This window comes from Abramis brama (assembly GCF_963993115.1).
Source record: "Abramis brama genome assembly, chromosome: 5".
Taxonomy (NCBI): Eukaryota; Metazoa; Chordata; class Actinopteri; order Cypriniformes; family Leuciscidae; genus Abramis; species Abramis brama.
In genome coordinates this window covers 7,616,924-7,636,911 of record NC_139967.1, presented here as the reverse complement: position 1 = coordinate 7,636,911, position 19,988 = coordinate 7,616,924, and the positions used below count along the sequence as shown (strand labels likewise).

Sequence of the window (19,988 nt, the reverse complement as noted above, 5' to 3'; positions counted from 1 at the left end):
CTCGCGAGAATCACGACTTTCTTTACGGCACGACGTCACATACATCAACAACATATGAAGCAGCCTCTATGGAAGACACTAGCACGCATTTCAGACGTGAATCATGGCAGAGTCGACGAAGAGAGCACGAAGAGTGCAGAGACAGCTCTGCGTGAGTGGTATTGACAACAGTAACTTTAAATACAAGTACTCCACAGCGACTCTAGGGGTCGCTGTTTGAGAAAAGCAGAAATTGCATAGTGTGCCTTTAAGTGACAAATTGGTCTTAGATATTCATTTTAAAATTTCTTTGGAGAAAAAGACACATACTAAATGCTACCATACTAAATATGAAGAAAAAAAATCTTTAAAAACAAAAATATTTTTATTTCAGACATTTTAGATACATTTTTTTATTATATAAAGACTATTTAGTAAATATAAATAAATGGTGGGGATTACAAATTATTTAAAAATAAATATAATAAAATATATAGGCCTTAAAAACATAGAATGAATATATTGTTGTTTAATATGCACAATAATACAATCACCCTCATTGTTTGACGTATTTAGCTAATATATTATGTATAATGGGGGTTTTTTTTGTTTTTTTTTCTGAAAAGCCTTTTTATATAGGTAATGATGTAACTGTTACATGGGGATTTTATTTTATAATAAAATTAATATAATTAATTTAATCAGATATAATATAGATTATATTCTATAATTAGAATATAATGAATATATTCTCCCAGTAGTGCTGTGACCTTTAGGCTGGAGAGTGTTGCAGAGTTATACATGTGTGCAAGTACAGAAGTGAGTTAAATATAAGGTCAGAGAGATAAGGATGAGACCACTCTACATATCACTCTACAGATAACTTGCGCTCAAAGTAGAGAAAAAACATGTATTAGAGCAACTTTTTTATGTTGAATGAAAAGTGATGCCGACAAGAAGTGAGGAACTCGCCAAATGAGGAGGAGAACACATAAAAAAGGCCTTTTTAAAGGGGGCGTTCAGTCTAGATGACCTCATTTGGGGAGGTCATTAATTTATCTTTAAATATCTGTGACGACGACAGTGACACTCATATGCTGCTTTGCTATAGATACTAATTGTAATAAATAAATAAATGGACTATTTTGATAACGTCTGCCTCCTGGGGCATTGATTTATACGCCAGAACAGACCCTGGAGAAGTCTTCGGTCCGAATTGTAAGTATTTTAAAATGCTTATAATTTAGATCCGATTCAACTTACCTGAGAATTATAAAAAATAAGGTAAAGGTGCAGAGTTACACACCATAAAACTATATATATTATATATATATACACATACCATACTGTACATAGATTATGTATCACACACATACTGTATATATATATATATATTAATTATGAAATTATTTTTAATTTAAATTGTGTTGAGAGCAGCTGATTAGCTTTTATAACGAAGCTGATATTTACTGAAGGGAGAAGTATGTTCTTAGTTTTATTTAATTGTTTATCTCTCTCGTACCACTCACTTCAGAAAAAGATTGAGTGCGGCTTTGTGAGAGGAGAAGTAACACCATGGAAACCAGTCAACAAAACAAGTGAGCTGAACAATAGCCCACCCTCGCTGTTCAGCCTCCACTGCTGATTGGACAAACTGTCCAAAAATGCAGCTCTACCATTATTCAAAGTGACTGTCAGTCAAACATGACCCTCCAACAGAGCAGGTTAGTCTGGGGCAACAGGAGACAACACTGCACTGATTTGCTTTCTCATAGATTTGATTTCATTTAAGGATATCGATCTTGTCTGACTTGGGAAAGCAGAGTGAATCAAATGTGATTTAGTTTGAACAAAACAATCACAAAGTCTCAAAACATACATAGAATGGTAGCGGGTAAAAAGGTGACAAAAGAAAGTATTCTTCCATCTGTGTGTGAAGATAATGGAGATGAAGGTGGAAAAGAAGAGGATTTGGGTGGAATTGCGAGCAGGCCGGTCAGCAGACCCAGAAGTGTCTACAGCAGAGGAAGTGTTGATGGCCAAGTGAGTGTCCATGCTCATATTTCACATATTAACATATTAACACTTTACAGTAAGGTCTAGATTCTTAACAATATATTCTTACACTTTGTTAATGTCAATAAAAATGTTGTTAGTTCACAGTGCATAATCTAATGTTAACAAATGCAACTTTTGATCTTAAAAATTATTAGTAAATGTAGAAATTAACATTAACTAAGATTAATAAATGCTGCAGAAGAATTGTTCATTGCTAATTTGTTCATGTTAACTGATGTAGTTAACTAATGTTAACAAATCAAACCTTATTGCAAAGTGTTAGTCTGTTTTTACTGAATTTTTTATCAAATAAATGCAGCCTTGGTGAGCATAATAGACTTCTTTCAAAAGAAGACCCCTACAATTTTTTGGACAGTAACTGTACAGTGGTGGTCAAAATTGATGGCACCCCTGATAAATATGATGAAAAATGGCTGTAAAAAATAAATCTGCATTGTTTATCCTTTTGATCTCTCATTCAAAAAATTCGCAAAAATCGAACCTTTCATTGAAGTAAAAGAATTGAAATTGGGGGGTAAATCACATTATGAAATAAATGTTTTTCTCCAAAACACGCTGGCCATAATTGTTGGCACCCCTAGAATTTTTTATGAATAAAATATCTCTGAAGTATATTCCCATTAATATTTACCTTTTTTAGCACACCAGGGTGACTAGGGACATGAAATTGTCCAGCCATGACTTCTTGTTTCACAGGAGTTTAAATATGAGGAAACACAAAGGCCAAATTCCCTTAATCATCCATCACAATGAGTAACACCAAAGAATATAGTTCTGATGTGCAGCAAAAGATTGTTGAGCTTCACAAAATAGAAAGTGGCTGTAAGGAAATATCTAAATATTCTAAATCAATCTAAATTGAAAATACCCATTTTGACCATCAGGGCAATAATTAAGAAGTTATAATCAACTAAAGATGTTACGAATCTGCCAGGAAGAGGACGTGTGTCTATATTGTCTTAATGCACGGTGAGCAGGAAAGTTTGAGTGGCCAAAGACTCTTCAAGGATCACAGATGGAGAATTGCAGAGATGACTTGAGTCTTGGGGTCAGAAAGCCAAAAAAAATTTTTTATCAAACAACCCCTACATCCCCACATGTTGTTTAGGATGGTTTCAAGAAAAATCCTCCTCGCTCCTCCAGAAATAAACTCCAGCATATTCAATTGTCAGACACGACTGGATCTTCAAAAGGGACCGGATTCTGTGGTCAGATGAAACGAAAAAAAAGGGCTTTTTGGCAGCAAACCCAGCAGATGTGTTTGGTGCAAACAGGGATGAAGAGTACCCCATGCCTACGGTTAAATATACTGCTGGATCTTATATGTTGTGGGCCTATTTATTTGCTGGAGGTCCTGGACATCTTGTTCAGATACATGGTATTATGGATTCTAGCAAATACCAACAGATAAAAAAATCAAAACCTGACGGCCTCTGCTAGAAATCTTATACTGGGCCGTGGTTGGATCTTCCATCAGGACAACGATCCAAAACAAACATCAAAATCAACACAAAAATTGGTAACTGAGCACAAAATGAAGCTTCTGCCATGACCGTCACAGTTCCCTGACCTGATGAGTGGAGTGAACTGAAGAGAAGCAGCACCAACATGGATCTGGGAATCTGAAGGATCTGTAGAGATTCTGTATGGAGGAATGGTCTCTGATCTCTTGTCAGTTATTCTCCAAACTCATCAGGCATTATAGGAGAAAACTCAGATCTGTTATCTTGGCAAAAGGAGGTTGCAAAAAGTATTTAATAACAGGGTGCCAACAATTATGGCCAGCATGTTTTGGAGAAAAACATTTATTTTATAATGTGATTTACCCCCCACTTTCAATTCTTTTACTTCAATGAAAGGTTAGATTTTTGTGAATTTTTTGAATGAGAGATCAAAAGGATAAACAATGCAGATTTATTTTTTACAGCCATTTTTTATCATATTTATCAGGGGTGCCATCAATTTTGACCACCACTGTATATAATGATGTCATTTAGGCACCAAATTCATCAGAAACTCACACTCTTATCATCAGCATATGTTGAGCTTGATTGGAGTGTGATTGACCAGTGTTTGTTTATGTCATTGTATATAGTTTAGGTTTTCTCAACTTTTTGATGCTCTCACCGCTGTCAATCCCAGAATCCCCCGCATGAGCCCGTTGCTCATCTCACATAGAAACTGAATTGTAAACGCCCGCTCATCTCAGCACCAGTGGGCACACACAGTTACTTTTCAACCACTCACCACAAACCATCTGCAGCTCCATTCTGCTATCTGGTACTCAATCCTCCAAAAAAAAAAAATCAATTCCTACCCTACAGTATGTTTTTTTTTCCTCACAGTATGTTTCATTCGGAAATATGTCACTTTGTGGAAGTAAAATGATAGAATTGTGCACAATTCAGAAGTGAAATGTAGAAATTCATATAACAATGTTTAACTGGAACAGCAAAGTTTGACAAGTTTGTTTTGAATGTTGGCTTGACAAAGTCTTATTGGAAAGTTTTGAGTATGAATGGACGGACGGACTGACGGACGGACTGACGGACGGACGGGCAAATAGATAGATGGATGGATGGATGGATGGATGGATGGATGGATGGATGGAAATGTTACACATATAATATTTTATATAGAAACAACAAAGTCTTGTTAAGTTTTGAATAATGTTGAAAAACCTTGCAAAAGTTGAAAGGTTTATAAGACTTGTAGACATAAGTGAACAATAGATAGATGGATGAATGGATGGAGCAAAGTCTTGTTACAAAGTTTTGAATAAGGTTGAAAAAGCCTTGAAAAAGTTTGAGGGTTTATAAGACTTATTAGACAAAATAATTAAACGTTGGACCGACGGCTAAATGACAAGGCATAATTTCGGAGCATGTTCCCTGCCTGAAAATGTTCATCTTTCTGCTCAGAGAGTGCCTAGATCCCCCAGCCAGAATCAAAGCATAAGAATGGCCCAACAGGATGAAGATTATACACACGAAGAAGACGAGGTGGATGAAGGTCGAGGCCTCCCAGGTGATGGACAGCAGCAGGAGGAAGAGTGTGTCATCGCTGACCAAGATTTTGACATAGACCTGGAACTCAGCAGATTTCACAGTGAGAGTTCTTATTAAAAGTGAAAGTGTGAATATGAACAGAGAGAGAGAGAGAGAGAGAGAGAGAGAGAGAGAGAGAGTGGGCTGGCGGGGGGGCGTGGGTGATGCACGTTCTGATAGAGGGTGTCAAAGAGCTAAGGGGCAGAGAATATGATGTTTCCACTCAATGGGGAATAAAACAGGCAAACGGCCGTGAGTCATGCTTGTAATTTCAGACAGGCTTCTCTCTTTCTCTCTCTCTCTCATTTTTCACCTGCTTGTTCTGCAGATACCGAAACACCTACACAATCCTCTACATATACATAAATCACGGCTCGATCCATCTCTCACTATCTCTCTGATGGCTGTTTATTCAGCTTATTAGAGATAGCCATCTGCTAGATTACTGCTGTGTGCCTCCGCATAGCTTAATGAATGGCTTGGGAATTTTCCACATTCATGATAATTGCGCATCTCAATGAGAAACAATGATACACTGTTGTCGTATTTGGTTTACAAAGTCACACCAGTTCATCTCAATTGAGCTAAGGTTGCATGTGTGAATACGCCATATTGGTTATCTTCTGATTAACGGCGCTTGCTGAGGAAAGCATCATTATTATTTTTGCTCATAACTATAATAGTAGACCCCTAACTTTATGAGTAACTTTACCCTGCACTGTTTGTGCTACAGAAAATCAGATTCTTAGCAATTTTTCAATGTTATCTTCTGCTGTAGTTTTTTATGATTATTGTTACTATTACTTATTGTTTTACATTTATATTTGCATTTGTATTTCTTGTATTAGACTTATTTAGAAGCAGGGGCTACATCCACAGGACAATTATGTATATGAGTATATTTATGAATATATTGATTGTATTATAAAATTGCACTTAAAAACACTTAATTATAATATTGTATTATAAATTTTTTTTTTTACAGAATATTCTAAAATTATAGATTTCATACTTTTAAAAGTGCTCCAAAAATATCTACTAATACATTGAAATATCTGCAATTTATTCGTTGCTTACAGAAAATCTGTATGTTTTGAATGCCCATAAATGGAGAAATATACTATTTTATTTTATATTTTTACTTAGATATTTTAATGAAATCTGAGAGATTTCTGTCCCTTGATTCACAGCCTACGCTTTGACGCTTCAAAAAGTTAAACCATGTGAATTGAACAGTTTAGTCCAATTTTTTTAAGAAACTCGATCACTTATGATGAACAGATTGAATTTAGGCTTTTTTTTTACATTTAAACATTGACAAAGGCTGTGTCAAAATGGCATACTCTCTTGAGTAGGTACTTATTCTGAATAAGTAATTACTTTGTGACCGCTAAAAAAGTATATGTGCTATGTAGTATGAGTGTGTAGTATGAATGTAATCCGGACGTACTACGTTCGCCATGTTGTCATTGTCATGTGACCCTACCAGCGTCAGTTGCTTCGCTTCACTGTCATTCACAAATCCTCTCCTGTGGCCTCATAGGATAGTAAAGTGTCCGTCGTATTCACACTTCAGAATCTCGCTGGAAGTAGTAGGTCATCCAGGTCATTTTTGCCTACTCTTTTATGAGTACTGTCAATTCGGGCATCTTTTGTCACATACTGTTTTTCGCTACTATATAGTAGGGAAGTGTGCGATTTCAGATTCAGCCAAAGACTTTAACATTGATCAGCGCACATAAACAGAAGCTCAACTGTACTTGCTTGACATGTGAGAACAAACCTCATTGGTTCTTGCTGAAGCTCAAACGTGCCGCGTAACACAAGAATGAACCTCATTGGTTCTCGCACGTCAAGTGAACATGCTTGAGCTTCTGTTTACCACAACTGATGTGTGAGTTGATGAATGTTTATATGTGAATAAAAGACTAAATTAAATCTGTTTATCATATAAAGTGATCGAGTCTCTTCAGAAAATTTGGACTAAACCATTTGATTCATATCTATTAGTTTTACGATCTCTTTATGAACTTTTTGAAGCATCAAAATGTTAGTTGCGCTGTCAATGGAGGGACAGAAAGCTCTCAAATTACATTAAAAAGATCTTCATTTGTGTTCTGAAGATGAAAAAAACGAACGACTTGGAACGACATGAGGGTGAGTAATTAATGACAGAATTTTCATTTTTGGGTGGACTAACCCATTAAGTGAAATGATTAACTAGACATGCTAACTATCCAAACCTTGACTCATTGCTTGGGCTAGTAAGAACACCCTAGAAACCACATAGAAACATGCTAAACACCACATAGAACACTTTAGCAACCACATACAGTAGCAATGCAATGGCAACCATTCATAACATCCAAGCATTGGTTCTTGTCTGTGTTTGTCTATACTGATTGAGAAAATGTTCTTTTATCATCATTGCAACTCAATATTTTACCAATTTGCATAATTTATACAAGAGATATCTTATCAAACAAATGAGAGGTATTCTGATTGTTTTTTTAGATGAAAAACAAGCATATGACCCTACAGGCCAGTCTCGCTACAAAGAGGCTTGTAAGATGCTGAACGTAATTCCTGTATCCTACTTCCTCCGAAATATTAAACAGAGTGAAATCAACATGATGCATTATGGATTGGGATCACAGGTAAGAACAACGAAACAGGTTTAATGTCAGATGGCTTTAGTGAGGGAAAGAACTACAATCCCATGAAGCACTGTGAACCGCATAATTGAATTAAAAACGATGGAGAAATATAAAACTACTCATTTACAAATGTTGATTATACGTATAATCCATTACGCCATTTGCAGCGCTTCATTGGAGTGGGCGGTCATTTGGAGCCTGTAGCTTTTTTCGATTCTGTGATTGGTGTAATTTTCTGCACAGCATCATGGGTAATGAAGTTTTTCTAAATTTTCTAAATTTTTCTACACCCAGTGTTAAACATGATTATTTTAAAAATAAGTTAAAATAAAAAGAGCTGATGGGAACTTCGTAGTCTTTAAAGGTATATAAGTTATAGTTCAAAATCAATTCCCTTATGGAGAAAATTAATGGAATTTTTACTTCCGGAACTGACTGTTGCACTCTATTTGGCATGATTTGTTTGTTTCAATTCTCTGATTGGTCAAGATTTTATTGCAGAATCATGGGTAATGTCATTTTTCATGAGGATTCCCATCGTTAAACAAGATTATTTAAGTTAAAATAATGTGGGCTGATGGCTTCAGTAAAACCATATACCATATCAGTAGGTCTTTTTTTAAAGGTTTATAAGTTAAAAATCACTTCTCCTATTGTGAAAATGAATGGGATTTTTAGTTCTGGAACCCGACTGTTGCACTTGTGTCTATTGTTGAAATACACGGCGCTCCCATTTAAATAAAAAACTGCTGGCCTTAGGAAAAAATGCTTTGGTGGATACACAGCATAAAGGGTATGCAACAACGTTAAACATTTTAAAAACCCTCCTCTATAGGGAACCAAAGCTCTGGCGGTTTCTCTGGTGACCAACACCTCCATCTTGAAACTGAATCTGCGAGATAATTGTATGGAGGGAATGGGCACCGCTGCCATCGCTGACATGCTCAAAGAGAACTGCTACATCACAGGTGACACACACTGCTTCTACTTTACAATACTGCCTTGTTTCCTGTTGGACTTTTATTTGGGATTCACTAGCAGTGTGAACTTCAAGTCTGTTTGATCTTATCCGTGAGACAGTCTTGTCATGTATTTTGTAGGAACATGGGGATCGGACAGTCTGGAATCTTTTAGAACCCAGTATTTTGCAAGGTGTTTTATCATTCCTGTCCTGCACTGTGATATCTGAGCACACACAACGGTGCTAGACTGCTAGTGAACATTTAATAGAAATGATCCTGTTCAAATAATAGAATTATGAAATGGAGTTAATTCTGTTGATGTGAATGTTATTAAACGCACACTTTCACTGAAAAAAAAGGATTAACTTTGAAACAATTTTCACTCAGAAATTGCTAGTAAATTTCACAAATAATTACTAAGAATTGGCAAGCAAAGACATTGAATTAAATGTGAAATTTTGAAGAAGAAAATCTGAAATAGTATTTTTCTAAAATGTGCTCTAATAATCTTTGTTTTATTTACAACTTCAAAAATATGTTTTTTTGCAGTTTATCATCAGTGTTGGGGAAATTTACTTTTAAAAGTAATGTGTTACTCCATACAAAAAAGTAACTAATTGCATTACTTAGTTACTTTTAATGGAAAGTAATGCGTTACATTACTTTTGCGTTACTTTTTCTCACCTGAGCTGGGCTTGCTTGCTTGCTTGTTTTTTAATAACAAACAAAAGTTCTATTTTTGGCAAATGTTAAGGCCCTTTCACACCAAAAGTGAAATGAACAGGCCTCAGGTTGAAGGAAATGCAGATTCACACCTGTACAGTAGAGGGCGCAGCTCAAACTAATTTTCCTGCTGTGTTGTGTACATTTTCTGTTGTATTAATTATGTTCACAACTTGTAATAATTACTTCAATGAGCTCATTGTTTCTGCCTTAAATTAAAACATTATTAGCTAACTGCGTGACTTATATATGTACATTTCTGAAATACATTATTTGGACACTAATTACATTAAATTGTAATGTAGACACATTCATATGTATTGTGAAAAGCGCTATACAAATAAATGTGAATTGAATTGAATTGAATTGTTGCTGCCGGATTGAGGAAGAATAGGATGTCAATAAATAGGAAGAAAGTAACTTGCATTACTTATTAGAAAAAGTTAGATATTTTGCTGTAAATTCAAGAGTAAAACTTTTAAGATTATGCAGTTAATTGTGTTTTTCCCTCCCAGACATTGATTTGTCAGAAAACCGGATGGGTGAATATGGAGCCAGGGCTCTGTCCAGCATGCTGTTGGAAAACACTACCCTATTCTCTCTCAACCTCTCCGGGAACCATCTGGATGAGCGAGCGGCCAGACACCTGTCTCCAGCTCTGATCGGCAACCAGAAACTCCAGCACCTCGACCTGAGTCACAACAGATTCGCAGATATTGCAGGTGTGAGATGATGTGAAAAGCTTGCATTTGAAAGGTTCACTTCTTGAGATTAGACATGATTACGGCAGACCTCTTCTTCAATAACTTTGCTTTTAAAGGAGCATTTAGAGTTATTTGGCTGTCTAATGTTGAATGCTTGCACATAACACTTGAACTGGAAGACTATTGCATGGCCACTTATAAGTATACTAGAAGAAAACAGTTTGAGATTTGACCTAACACATGCATGACAATAAAAGAACATTAACCTTCACTGAAATATTCCACAATGGGAATCAAATTAAATATGTCAGTTTCTCTTACTTTGATTATGCTGATGACTTTTCATCACTCCTGAGTGTAATAAAATAAAATGTCTAGGCACAAAATTGTTGTAATTTAGTTTCAATTCACTAATCAAAAGAGAACTCTCAGGTTACATTAGCGTTTTTGTACTGAGCATTTTGAGCTTTTTGAAGTTGCATTCCTGCAACAGAAAACTTCCATTTCATGCCAACTTTAATTAGAGGTTTTGCATTTGTTTTTAAACAAACTTTTGACTTACGCTGTTACATTTTTTATATTTTGACAAACATAGCCTAGATATTATGTCAGAGTGGCAAAATTTGCTGATAAAAACCTTCAGATCTGCTGTTTTCAAACACATCTGGCTCACCAAAAGATTATCTTTCTGTGAGAAAGTATGGAAAAGCAATTTTTCAAAATAATGTTGTTTTTTTATAGCTAAGTGCCCTCTTCTTAACTGCTATGCAAATTGGAAATGATATTCAGCTTCAACACAAGCACAATATCTTCCTATTTGCAAACATCTCCATATCCAGAGGGCTGGATCTCAAATGATCAGAAACCCCAGTATGATGATGAGGGATATAGAATATAGTCCTAAAGCCCCATAGCTGTCAGCATGAATGACAGTGTGAAAATAGGGAAATTGCCTCAATAAAATATTGCATATAATCATCAAGAGGAACTCCTCCATGACCTGCCATGATTCATACAGCCTTAACAGATTCCACTGGCACATCTCTGTTCATATTGCATATGGTGATGGCTTTGCTTTTATAATCATACACTGCTTGCTTATTCTTGGCAGGCTACCCTGGTGACCATTGAAAACATGGCCAATAAGGCCTGATATAGTAATATAAATGAAATATGATATTCATTGTGATATTCATTGTGTGTTTTTATTTATTTAAGAGCTTTGAAAATGGAAACAGTTTAAGGAAATGCTATTTATTATACTGTACGTAATACACCACCGTTCAAAAGTTTGGGGTCTGTAAGATTTTTGCTCACCAAGGATGCATTTATTTGTATTATTATAAATATTAATATAATTTAAAATAACCGTTTTTCTATTTGAATATATTTTAAAATAGAATTTATTCCTGTGATCAAAGCTGAATTTTCAGCATTACTCCTAGGGGTGTGACGAGACGCTTACTCCACGAGACGAGACGAGACACGAGATTGGGTTCACGAGAACGAGACAAGACGAGATTTTTACACAATTTTAAGAAATCCTCAATGATGAAATATATGAATGGAAAATAGTCTTTTATTCAACTGAAAATCACAAAATGCAAAACAATTTATGTGCATTTTGAAATCAACTTGTAATGAATGTTATTTTACTTCTATTTTAATGAATTCTATGCAGTAAAGGACATGCAAACACTGCAAAATATTTTGCTATAAACTCTACCGTCTGGCTTCTCCCCTGTACGATTTCACATGAGAAATCTAACTCCTTTCCACAAATCGAACATAAAAAAATAAAACAGTATAAAAAAAATAAATATAAATAACTGAAATAACACTTTAAATGCAAACAGTAAGTGTGTATCCATAATCAAAGTACTGCTCTCTCAAAACTACAAGTTCAAACAGAAACAATTTTTTTCTTCAAGCATGAAAAAGAGATAAATTAACTAAGATAAGCCTAAGATATGGTCATGTTCTTTTTCAAGAATATAAGCATGTCGACGATTTCTGGCAGCAGTTGAGACCTTTGGGCAGTAACTAGGGCTGCACGATATGAGGAAAAGCTGCGATGTGCGATAACATTGTTTAATATTGCGATGTCGATATGACTTGTGATATGTGAATGTTAGCTATACTGTTCCCATGTCTTAGTGCTAAACCTGTTAACCGTTGCCAGAGCGCGGACGCACTGAAGCGGTTTTATTTATATATAGTTCAAAGTTACTATCAGATTTAATGTTATACAAACTATACATCATTAAAAAGATATAAGACTCAAGTTTCAGAATTTGACCACTATTGTATTCTGAGAAACTTATAGCGACAGTTATTTCTTAATTTGTTTCAGGAGTTATGAAATGAAAAAATTAGTCGATACCTTTGATATGAATTATGCGTGTCAGCCGCTTTCATTCATAAAAAAACTCCCGTGCCGTCGTCATGACAGCGATACACAAAACAACGTGCCTCAGGGCTTTAGCTCAAAAATGTGCAGATTTGGAGAAATATTGATATATTCTCATAGGTTTACATCAGATTTCTATAGACAGGAATAATATTTATTGAATTTATACCCAAATGCGTCGATGTAATCATTATGAGCGTTTGCATAACTCTGATACTGTGTTTTGAATTCATACCAATAGCCTGAGGGCGCCCTCGCCGCCCTGTGCACAGTATTAGAACATGAAGAAGTGCCATAATCATGTGACAATCCAGGAAGCCTCGAACACACACAAAGCTAACAAGAGATCGCGCTGTAACTATGGCTGTAACATGCAGTTTTGAAGACAATAAACATGTTTGCTATGATATTTGAGTTACCTGTGTTTTTCAATCCATGCCAGGTATTTCCATAATAATAGATTATATTTATAATGTAATGCTAATCTACAAGGGTGTAACTTTGGTTTGAGAAGTGGGGGGGACACAAAATGGGGGAACATTTTTTCGATTTGAATCCCATTTCCTGCATTTACATGCATTTTGGGACTATGGTGATACAAAATAATTAATAATAATAATTTTGAAAATAATTAAGTTGATTATAATGATCAATTCTGCCAAAAAGAATAGTAGGCTACTAAACTTTGTATAACAAAAATATGTCTTAATTTTTTATTGTTTAATAGGGGCCGATTGCCAAGACATGAGAGAATCATTTTATAAAGTCAAATATGTTCACTATTAATGTTTTGTGTGTAAATAAAATTGAAATAAAGTGAGACTCAATTTCCACTGTAATGTAGAAACAACATAAAGACAGCACATTTTAAATAATTGTTTAATAGCATCTTTTTATGAATGAAGGCCTGTATCACTGATATTAATATAGCTACCGATGTCTCGATGAAAATTATTTTTTCCTCCAAATTTTAAACATTTATTAGGCTTCAAAAATATAGGCTAACAACTTAATTTAAGTGAACTTTAAACAATCCTCACTTAAACCCATAATAAATGTCATATTTACCTAGGGCTGGATTAACAATTTCCTGTGCCCTGGGCATCAAGACTCAAGGCCCCCCATAGTTAGGGGGGTTCGGGGGCATGCTCCCCCGAGAAAATTTGGATTTCTTTGACCTACATATGTGTAATTTAGGACTTTTGAAGGCCAAAAAATTATAAGAAATAGGCTATTTAAAACCTTGTCATTAGATTATTTGTCAATACCTGCTCTCTCATCATCTTCTTATTCTCTCAGTATTCTTATCCTGGCCTATTTCTTCCCCTCCTAAAGCTGAACTTTGACTGATAGTCTTTTCATTTCCGTCTGTGTCAGTGACGAAAGTAAACATAGGCTCAACTGATATTTATACGTTTTATGAATCATTTTCTTAGTTAATTTACTCAAGGCTACCTGTAGCCTAAGTCAGTATTGCCATTAGGAACCTTCTGCAAGCTTTGGAATTTGAAAACGTCTGTTTTTAAATGTTAAAAGTAATTTTAAATAATAGAAATTATAGGCTACGTTTACCGCAGTTGGTGGAATTGGCAGACGTTCCCTTAAGCATTGTGCGCTGTGGAAACGCGTCAAAGCATTCTCAGGTATAATTATGCAGCATTAATGCACAAATGATTTTGAATGAATATTTTCATCATGTCGATATACAATGGTCACATAATGTTAAAAGTAATCTTGCTATTGATATCTTTGTTAGACTACCGACCCTGTAGAACAAATGTCCTGTTAATATCGAACCTAAAAACAAACTTTTTCCGCACTCAACCAGCGGGAGTGCATTTCACGAATTAGTAATCGCTGGCGTTCAGCGGGGAGGGAGGAAAGACTTTGTCTGCGTGAACCCGTGTAGATGCACCTTATGCAGACTGTAAAGTGTTTCATAACTTTATTAAATTTCTGTGTATTTCCTACCTGTCAGGGCCCCTTAGATGTCATGTGCCCCTGGGCAAGTGACCAGTTGCCCTAATGGTTAATCCGGCCCTGTATTTACCTGTGCCTTTCCAGGTACGAACTATACAGAAATTCAATAAGGTTATCAAATAGTCCGCACTGCATAAATTATAAATTACATAGATTAATCCTTAATGATTTTCTCTGTTCCCTTTGTTCTTTGGTTAACTTTACTGACAGAGAGAATTAGTGGCTGCTGTCCCTTTAAGATCTGCCGCTGACAGGATTTCACGCATTTAATTTTCTCATTTACTCTTGACTTTCATTTAAGATTTTATTTAACTTATTTAAGACTGTTCTTGTGAGGATACTCGACAAAATGGGCATTTTGGCATAAATGTGTGTGTTATTGTTCGATTCTGGCGCGCTGTCTGTGCGTCGTGTGCGTGTGTGTGCGTCAGGAGCGCTCCCTGCTCGTTAGAACTTTCATTGAGCTATTTTTAGAGTGTGGACGCGACGTTCCTGGACGCAGCAGCTAACATCGCCACAAGCTTTCTTTGTCCTGCTCCTCCGTGGCGATGAAGGTGTGCAATTTTTTTTTTTTTTTAAATCATAACGAATTGGAAAGTGGGGGGGACACAAACGGGATTTTGAAAAGTGGGGGGGACATGTCCCCCCTGTCCCCATAGGAAATTACGCCCGTGCTAATCTATATAGAATCGTTGTGCAGAACACTATCCAATAGTATATTTTCTGTCTGATTTTTTATCTGAAGCCAAATTAGATCACAAAAAATTATTTAAAATACTCGATTTGCTTTATAAAGTAAGTTTATAAGCACAAACATGGTTTTAATCTCATAAATTGTCGTGTATTGATGGTGTGCTAAGCTAACATGCTAGCTAGCCCTAGGTGCACCTGCCACCTAGAAGTTATATTTTTATTATTTTTTGAATGCTTACTGAAATGTTTCTTTATTCAAGAAATGCATTTGATACAGTTTAAAATGTAAGGGTGAACTTTAAGAAAAGAAATTAGTGACTGAAACCCTATGAATAGCCTGTGAATAGCCAGTCGTTAGTAACTATAATGCAGACAAAAGAAATGCATATTTAGAGCAATAACTAGGCTGGAGAGGTGTGAATGTGTGCAGGGGGAGACTGAGACTGAATGGGGCTCGTTTGCACCACAAAACAATAAAGACAATATACTGGATAGATGGTTAGAAGATGACAATAAACATCAGTAGCATTTTAGCGTCAAATCAAAATAAAGTCACATGACATGGTCTTGAAAAACATTTCACTAAATACAGAGTTTTGGACTTATTATCTTAAGATTTTAAACATAAAATGTTTAGACATGTGGCATTAGCTGTAGTGCATTTCTAGATTGCTCCAGTGCCAACTTCAATTTTTTTTTCATGAGGATGTTTCATAAAAAATAATTTCTAATAACTTTACAAAACTTTGAAGCTATTTATAACAATTTTTGTCATTATGACAATAATTAATTCTACATTTACAATAAACTGCCAGGTGTCAGCTTTCAAATGAGATCATACTTGTGCTTTTAGTACAAAGGGTTCATGAACTGTATCTGTTTCAGTTTGGGTATGTCATTTCTTGGGATTTTTCAAAAGTGGGGTTACAGCTTAACAGGTTAATAGGTTCTTTGCGTGATAGGTCAAATGTTTATTACCTGCCTGGTTCAGATTACACTATTTTGGCACGATCCGTTTCGAGGAGACTCGTAAAGTACAACGGGCGTCGGGACGCAAGATTCGATCGTTTCATTTCGTATAGTGTGTCATAGTGGGCGACAACGCGTCTGTGATGCTTCACAACAGAAAGACTAGCATGTTTAATTTTAACGGTCCTCCACGACGGGTTGAGTGTGAGCGAGAGTGAGTGAGAGTGCGGTTACAGTGAGTGTGCGTGTGTGCACGCGCGAGTGAGCGTGTGTGTGTGTGTGTGTGCGCGCGAGTGAGTGAGTGAGCGGCCCAGCACACAAATGATTTAAAAGTGGCAGGGGCATCTTCAATACAAATTTCACCCTCACGCTGACATCACAACAACTCACGAGACAAAGTTTTTTTTTATTATTTTTTTTTATTATTTTTTTTTTTACTCACGATACAAAATTTCACTCGACGAGAAATCTCGTCGCGTTTTAATCTCGCGAGATCTCGTCACACCCCTAATTACTCCAGTCTTCAGTGTCACATGATCCTTCAGAAATCATTCTAATATGCTGATTTGCTGCTCAAGAAACATTTCTGATTATTATTAGTATGGAAATCAGTTGTGGTGCTTAATATGTTTGTGGATGTTGTTGATGCACAGAACAACATTTATTTGAAATAGAAATATTTTGTAAAATTTTAAATGTCTTTACTGTCACTTTTTATTAATTTAACGCAGTCTTAATGAGCAGTCACTCATATTATAACTTTTTTATTTGAGGGAGAGGGTCACTCACAAGGGGACCCCTATATTTTGGGCCTAAATTACTAGTCAGTCAGATACAGAAATCAAATTATGAGTGGAAGGCACAATAATACACTGAATTAATAACAGTTACTCCCCCATGTTGCTCAGCTTCTTTCTCCTCTCCTCAGGGGAAATCCTGGGTGCTGCTATTGCCGAGAACACGGGAATGAAGTCACTCAATCTGGCTTGGAACTGCATTCGAGGAAAAGGAGCCATTGCATTTGCTGAAGGCCTGGGGGTAAGAGAAAAATAAAGTCCATCCTCTGCCAGAGTCAGTCACTCATGCTAAGAATTTACTTTAGCCTAAAATCCATTGATCAAGTCAAGATTTAACAACTGAGATAATGCTGTTAGATCCTCTGTTCTATGCAGTAAAGGAGTCTCATCACGAGGAATTAAAGTGTATTTGATGTTTTGAGATAAAAGAGTTAATTTAACTATGAAAACATACTGAAACTTCCTCCCCTGTCCAAAAATTAATTAATTAATAAGGAGGATTTCCATCATGACATCTATTGGAATAGTTTAGCATGCCATTGAATATGGCAATGTTAATGTATTTGTAAAGACACTTTATGTGACCTTGTAAGATATGCTGCATAAATAAACATACTTAAATCCCATAGCAGATCTAGGCAGGTGGAGCTGGGGGAGGTGGAGGGTATCTGAGGAACTCTGACTAGTTTATAGCAAACAATGAACCAGACTATTTAAATGTTTAGCAAGCATTCTCATTGGCTGCAGGGTCAGCAGAGGCCAATCAGCTTGTGCCATGTGGTAGTGATGTGATTGCCTCCAGACTGCATGTAGAGGACCTATATATATATATATATATATATATATATATAATTTGCATAATTATTATTATATTTTCTTAAATATATTATTTTATTTTTAATCTGATATATGATATGACCCTTTTAAAAAAGGAGCACTTAATTTCTGCACATATGTTACTACAGTCAGTCTGTTTGGATTTGATTTTTTAAGGGAAATATCTTCTTGCGGACCCTGGATTTGTCGTACAACGGCCTGGGCAAAGAAGGTGCCGTGGCTCTAGAGGAAGCACTCAAAAACAACAATACACTGGAGGATCTGAACATTAGGTAGGCTACTGTCGTCATAGTATGGTTATATATCATAACTGTGCTCACCGACGAGTCAATGTTTTGAAGGCACAAACTGCCCTCACTTATTGTTCCCTACGTGCACACGTGGACAGTTGTCTTGATTTATTGCCGTAATTATGAGATGGTAGACGGCTGGAATTGTTCTGTGTTTGTCTGCTAAATTTGTTTGAATGTTCACAATGCACATTTATTCATGATTTATTTGCAGAACACCAGACTTAGCAAACAGTCAATAAAATGACAAACACTTATACTTCCATTGCCAAAAATACTTCAGTATTGTCTTTTTTTCTTTGTCTGCAGCAATAATCGCATACCCTTTGAAGGAGCCGTGCATTTTGCACTGGGCCTCAAAGTGAACTCAACTCTACGGATTCTCAAAGTATGAAACATTAGAATAGGAACAGCAGCTGAATTGTTGAAGCAAGTAATACTAAAGTGGCTTTTGAGCGTATAAACTTTCAAGTCTGCGTCAGAAGAGATTTACAGCATTTCTATATTTGTTATTATGACTAATTCTGTTGGTTTTCGGTATGATCCAGATGTCTAGGAACCCAATGCAGTCAGCGGGATGCTTCGCCATTCTAAAATCGGTTCAAGCAAATCCAGAATCTGCAGTCGAGTTCTTGGACTTCTCTGTGAGTGGCCCTTCCCATTCATTTCTCATATTTCCTTTGATATTTACTGGTCTTTATTTCTATCGTTTTTTTTTTGTAGGACATTTGCGTGGACCAAGAATTTAAAGACTTACTCAACAGCACCAAAGAAACACTCCCAAACCTCCAAGTGAATCATAGTGGGAAAAAGACCTGAAATTTATTCAAAAAACATTCTGGACAATCCATAGGCATGTAAAACTGCAAATGTATTTTTGAACTTGCATATAATTGAGACTCTAAACTGATTTGAATCTAGCCTCACACTCCCCCACATGGTAAATTGGATCAAGTCATAGTTGATGGATCGGTTTCTGCCGTTAAGGGAACAATGGTTCAGTAGAATGATGTATAGATCAGGGTTTGATAGCATTAGTGACCTTAGACTTTAAAACATATCTAACAAAATGGGTAGTTGACATGTGTGGAGCAATGACAAGCTAGACTTTGTGTAAAATCATTGTAAACAACATTTATCCAATTACTTTATACTACTTACCATTCCGAAATTTGGGGTCTGCAGGATTTTTTATGTTTTTGAAAGAAGTCTCTTATGCTCACCAAGACTGCATTTATTTGTTCAAAATACAGTAAATATTATTAAATATCAATACAATTTAAAAATAACTCTTTTATATTTTAATATATCTATTCCTGTCATGCAAAGCTGATTTTTCAGCATCATTACTGCAGTCTTCAGTGTCTCATGATCCTTCAGAAATCATTCTAATATATGCTGATTTCAAGAAACATGTATTATTATCAATGCTGAAAAACAATTGTTCTGCTTAATTTTTTTTTCTCTTTTTTTTGTGTGAAAAGTATGATGCATTTCTTTGGATTGCAACTTTTGATCAATTTATTCCTTCATTGTTGAATAAAACAGAAAAGTATTAAATAAAATATTTCTAAAACGTAGGAATTTAAAAAAAAAAAACTAAAAAAACTAAAAAAAACTAATAGAAAACCTATTCCTCACCCTGCAAGATTATTCAAGTGAACAACGTCATATGTCAGTGTCACATCTTCCTTACAAATAATTAGCATATATCTATGGTATTTAGGCAGCAAATGTGCTTGCCCATTGCATTTAGTCTGATTTCATTATTATTATATTTTTTTTTTTTTATCCATTCCAAGTTAAACCGGGCAAACCAACTTTTTCTTTCCTTTTTTGACTGGATTTTAACTACATCAGC

The 19,988-nt window shown here is 35.6% G+C and overlaps 1 protein-coding gene across 2 annotated transcripts; it reads left to right on the top strand.

The window, feature by feature from the left end:
- The first annotated feature begins 1,057 nt into the window (after window positions 1–1,057).
- On the top strand, window positions 1,058–19,788 carry lrrc74b (leucine rich repeat containing 74B). 2 transcript variants are annotated; one of them, XM_084113801.1, is made up of 12 exons: window positions 1,058–1,197; window positions 1,514–1,703; window positions 1,919–2,022; window positions 4,980–5,166; window positions 7,620–7,762; window positions 8,598–8,730; window positions 9,963–10,169; window positions 17,132–17,241; window positions 17,994–18,109; window positions 18,437–18,515; window positions 18,676–18,771; window positions 18,851–19,788. In XM_084113801.1, the coding sequence occupies exons 4-12, from the start codon at window positions 5,019–5,021 to the stop codon at window positions 18,944–18,946; spliced, it is 1,128 nt and encodes a 375-aa protein (XP_083969927.1). In that variant the 5' UTR covers window positions 1,058–1,197; window positions 1,514–1,703; window positions 1,919–2,022; window positions 4,980–5,018; the 3' UTR covers window positions 18,947–19,788. The 2 variants fall into 2 exon arrangements, with proteins under 2 accessions (XP_083969927.1, XP_083969926.1); XM_084113800.1 differs by lacking the exon at window positions 1,058–1,197 and having other exon boundaries at window positions 1,676–2,022.
- The last annotated feature ends 200 nt before the right edge of the window (window positions 19,789–19,988 follow it).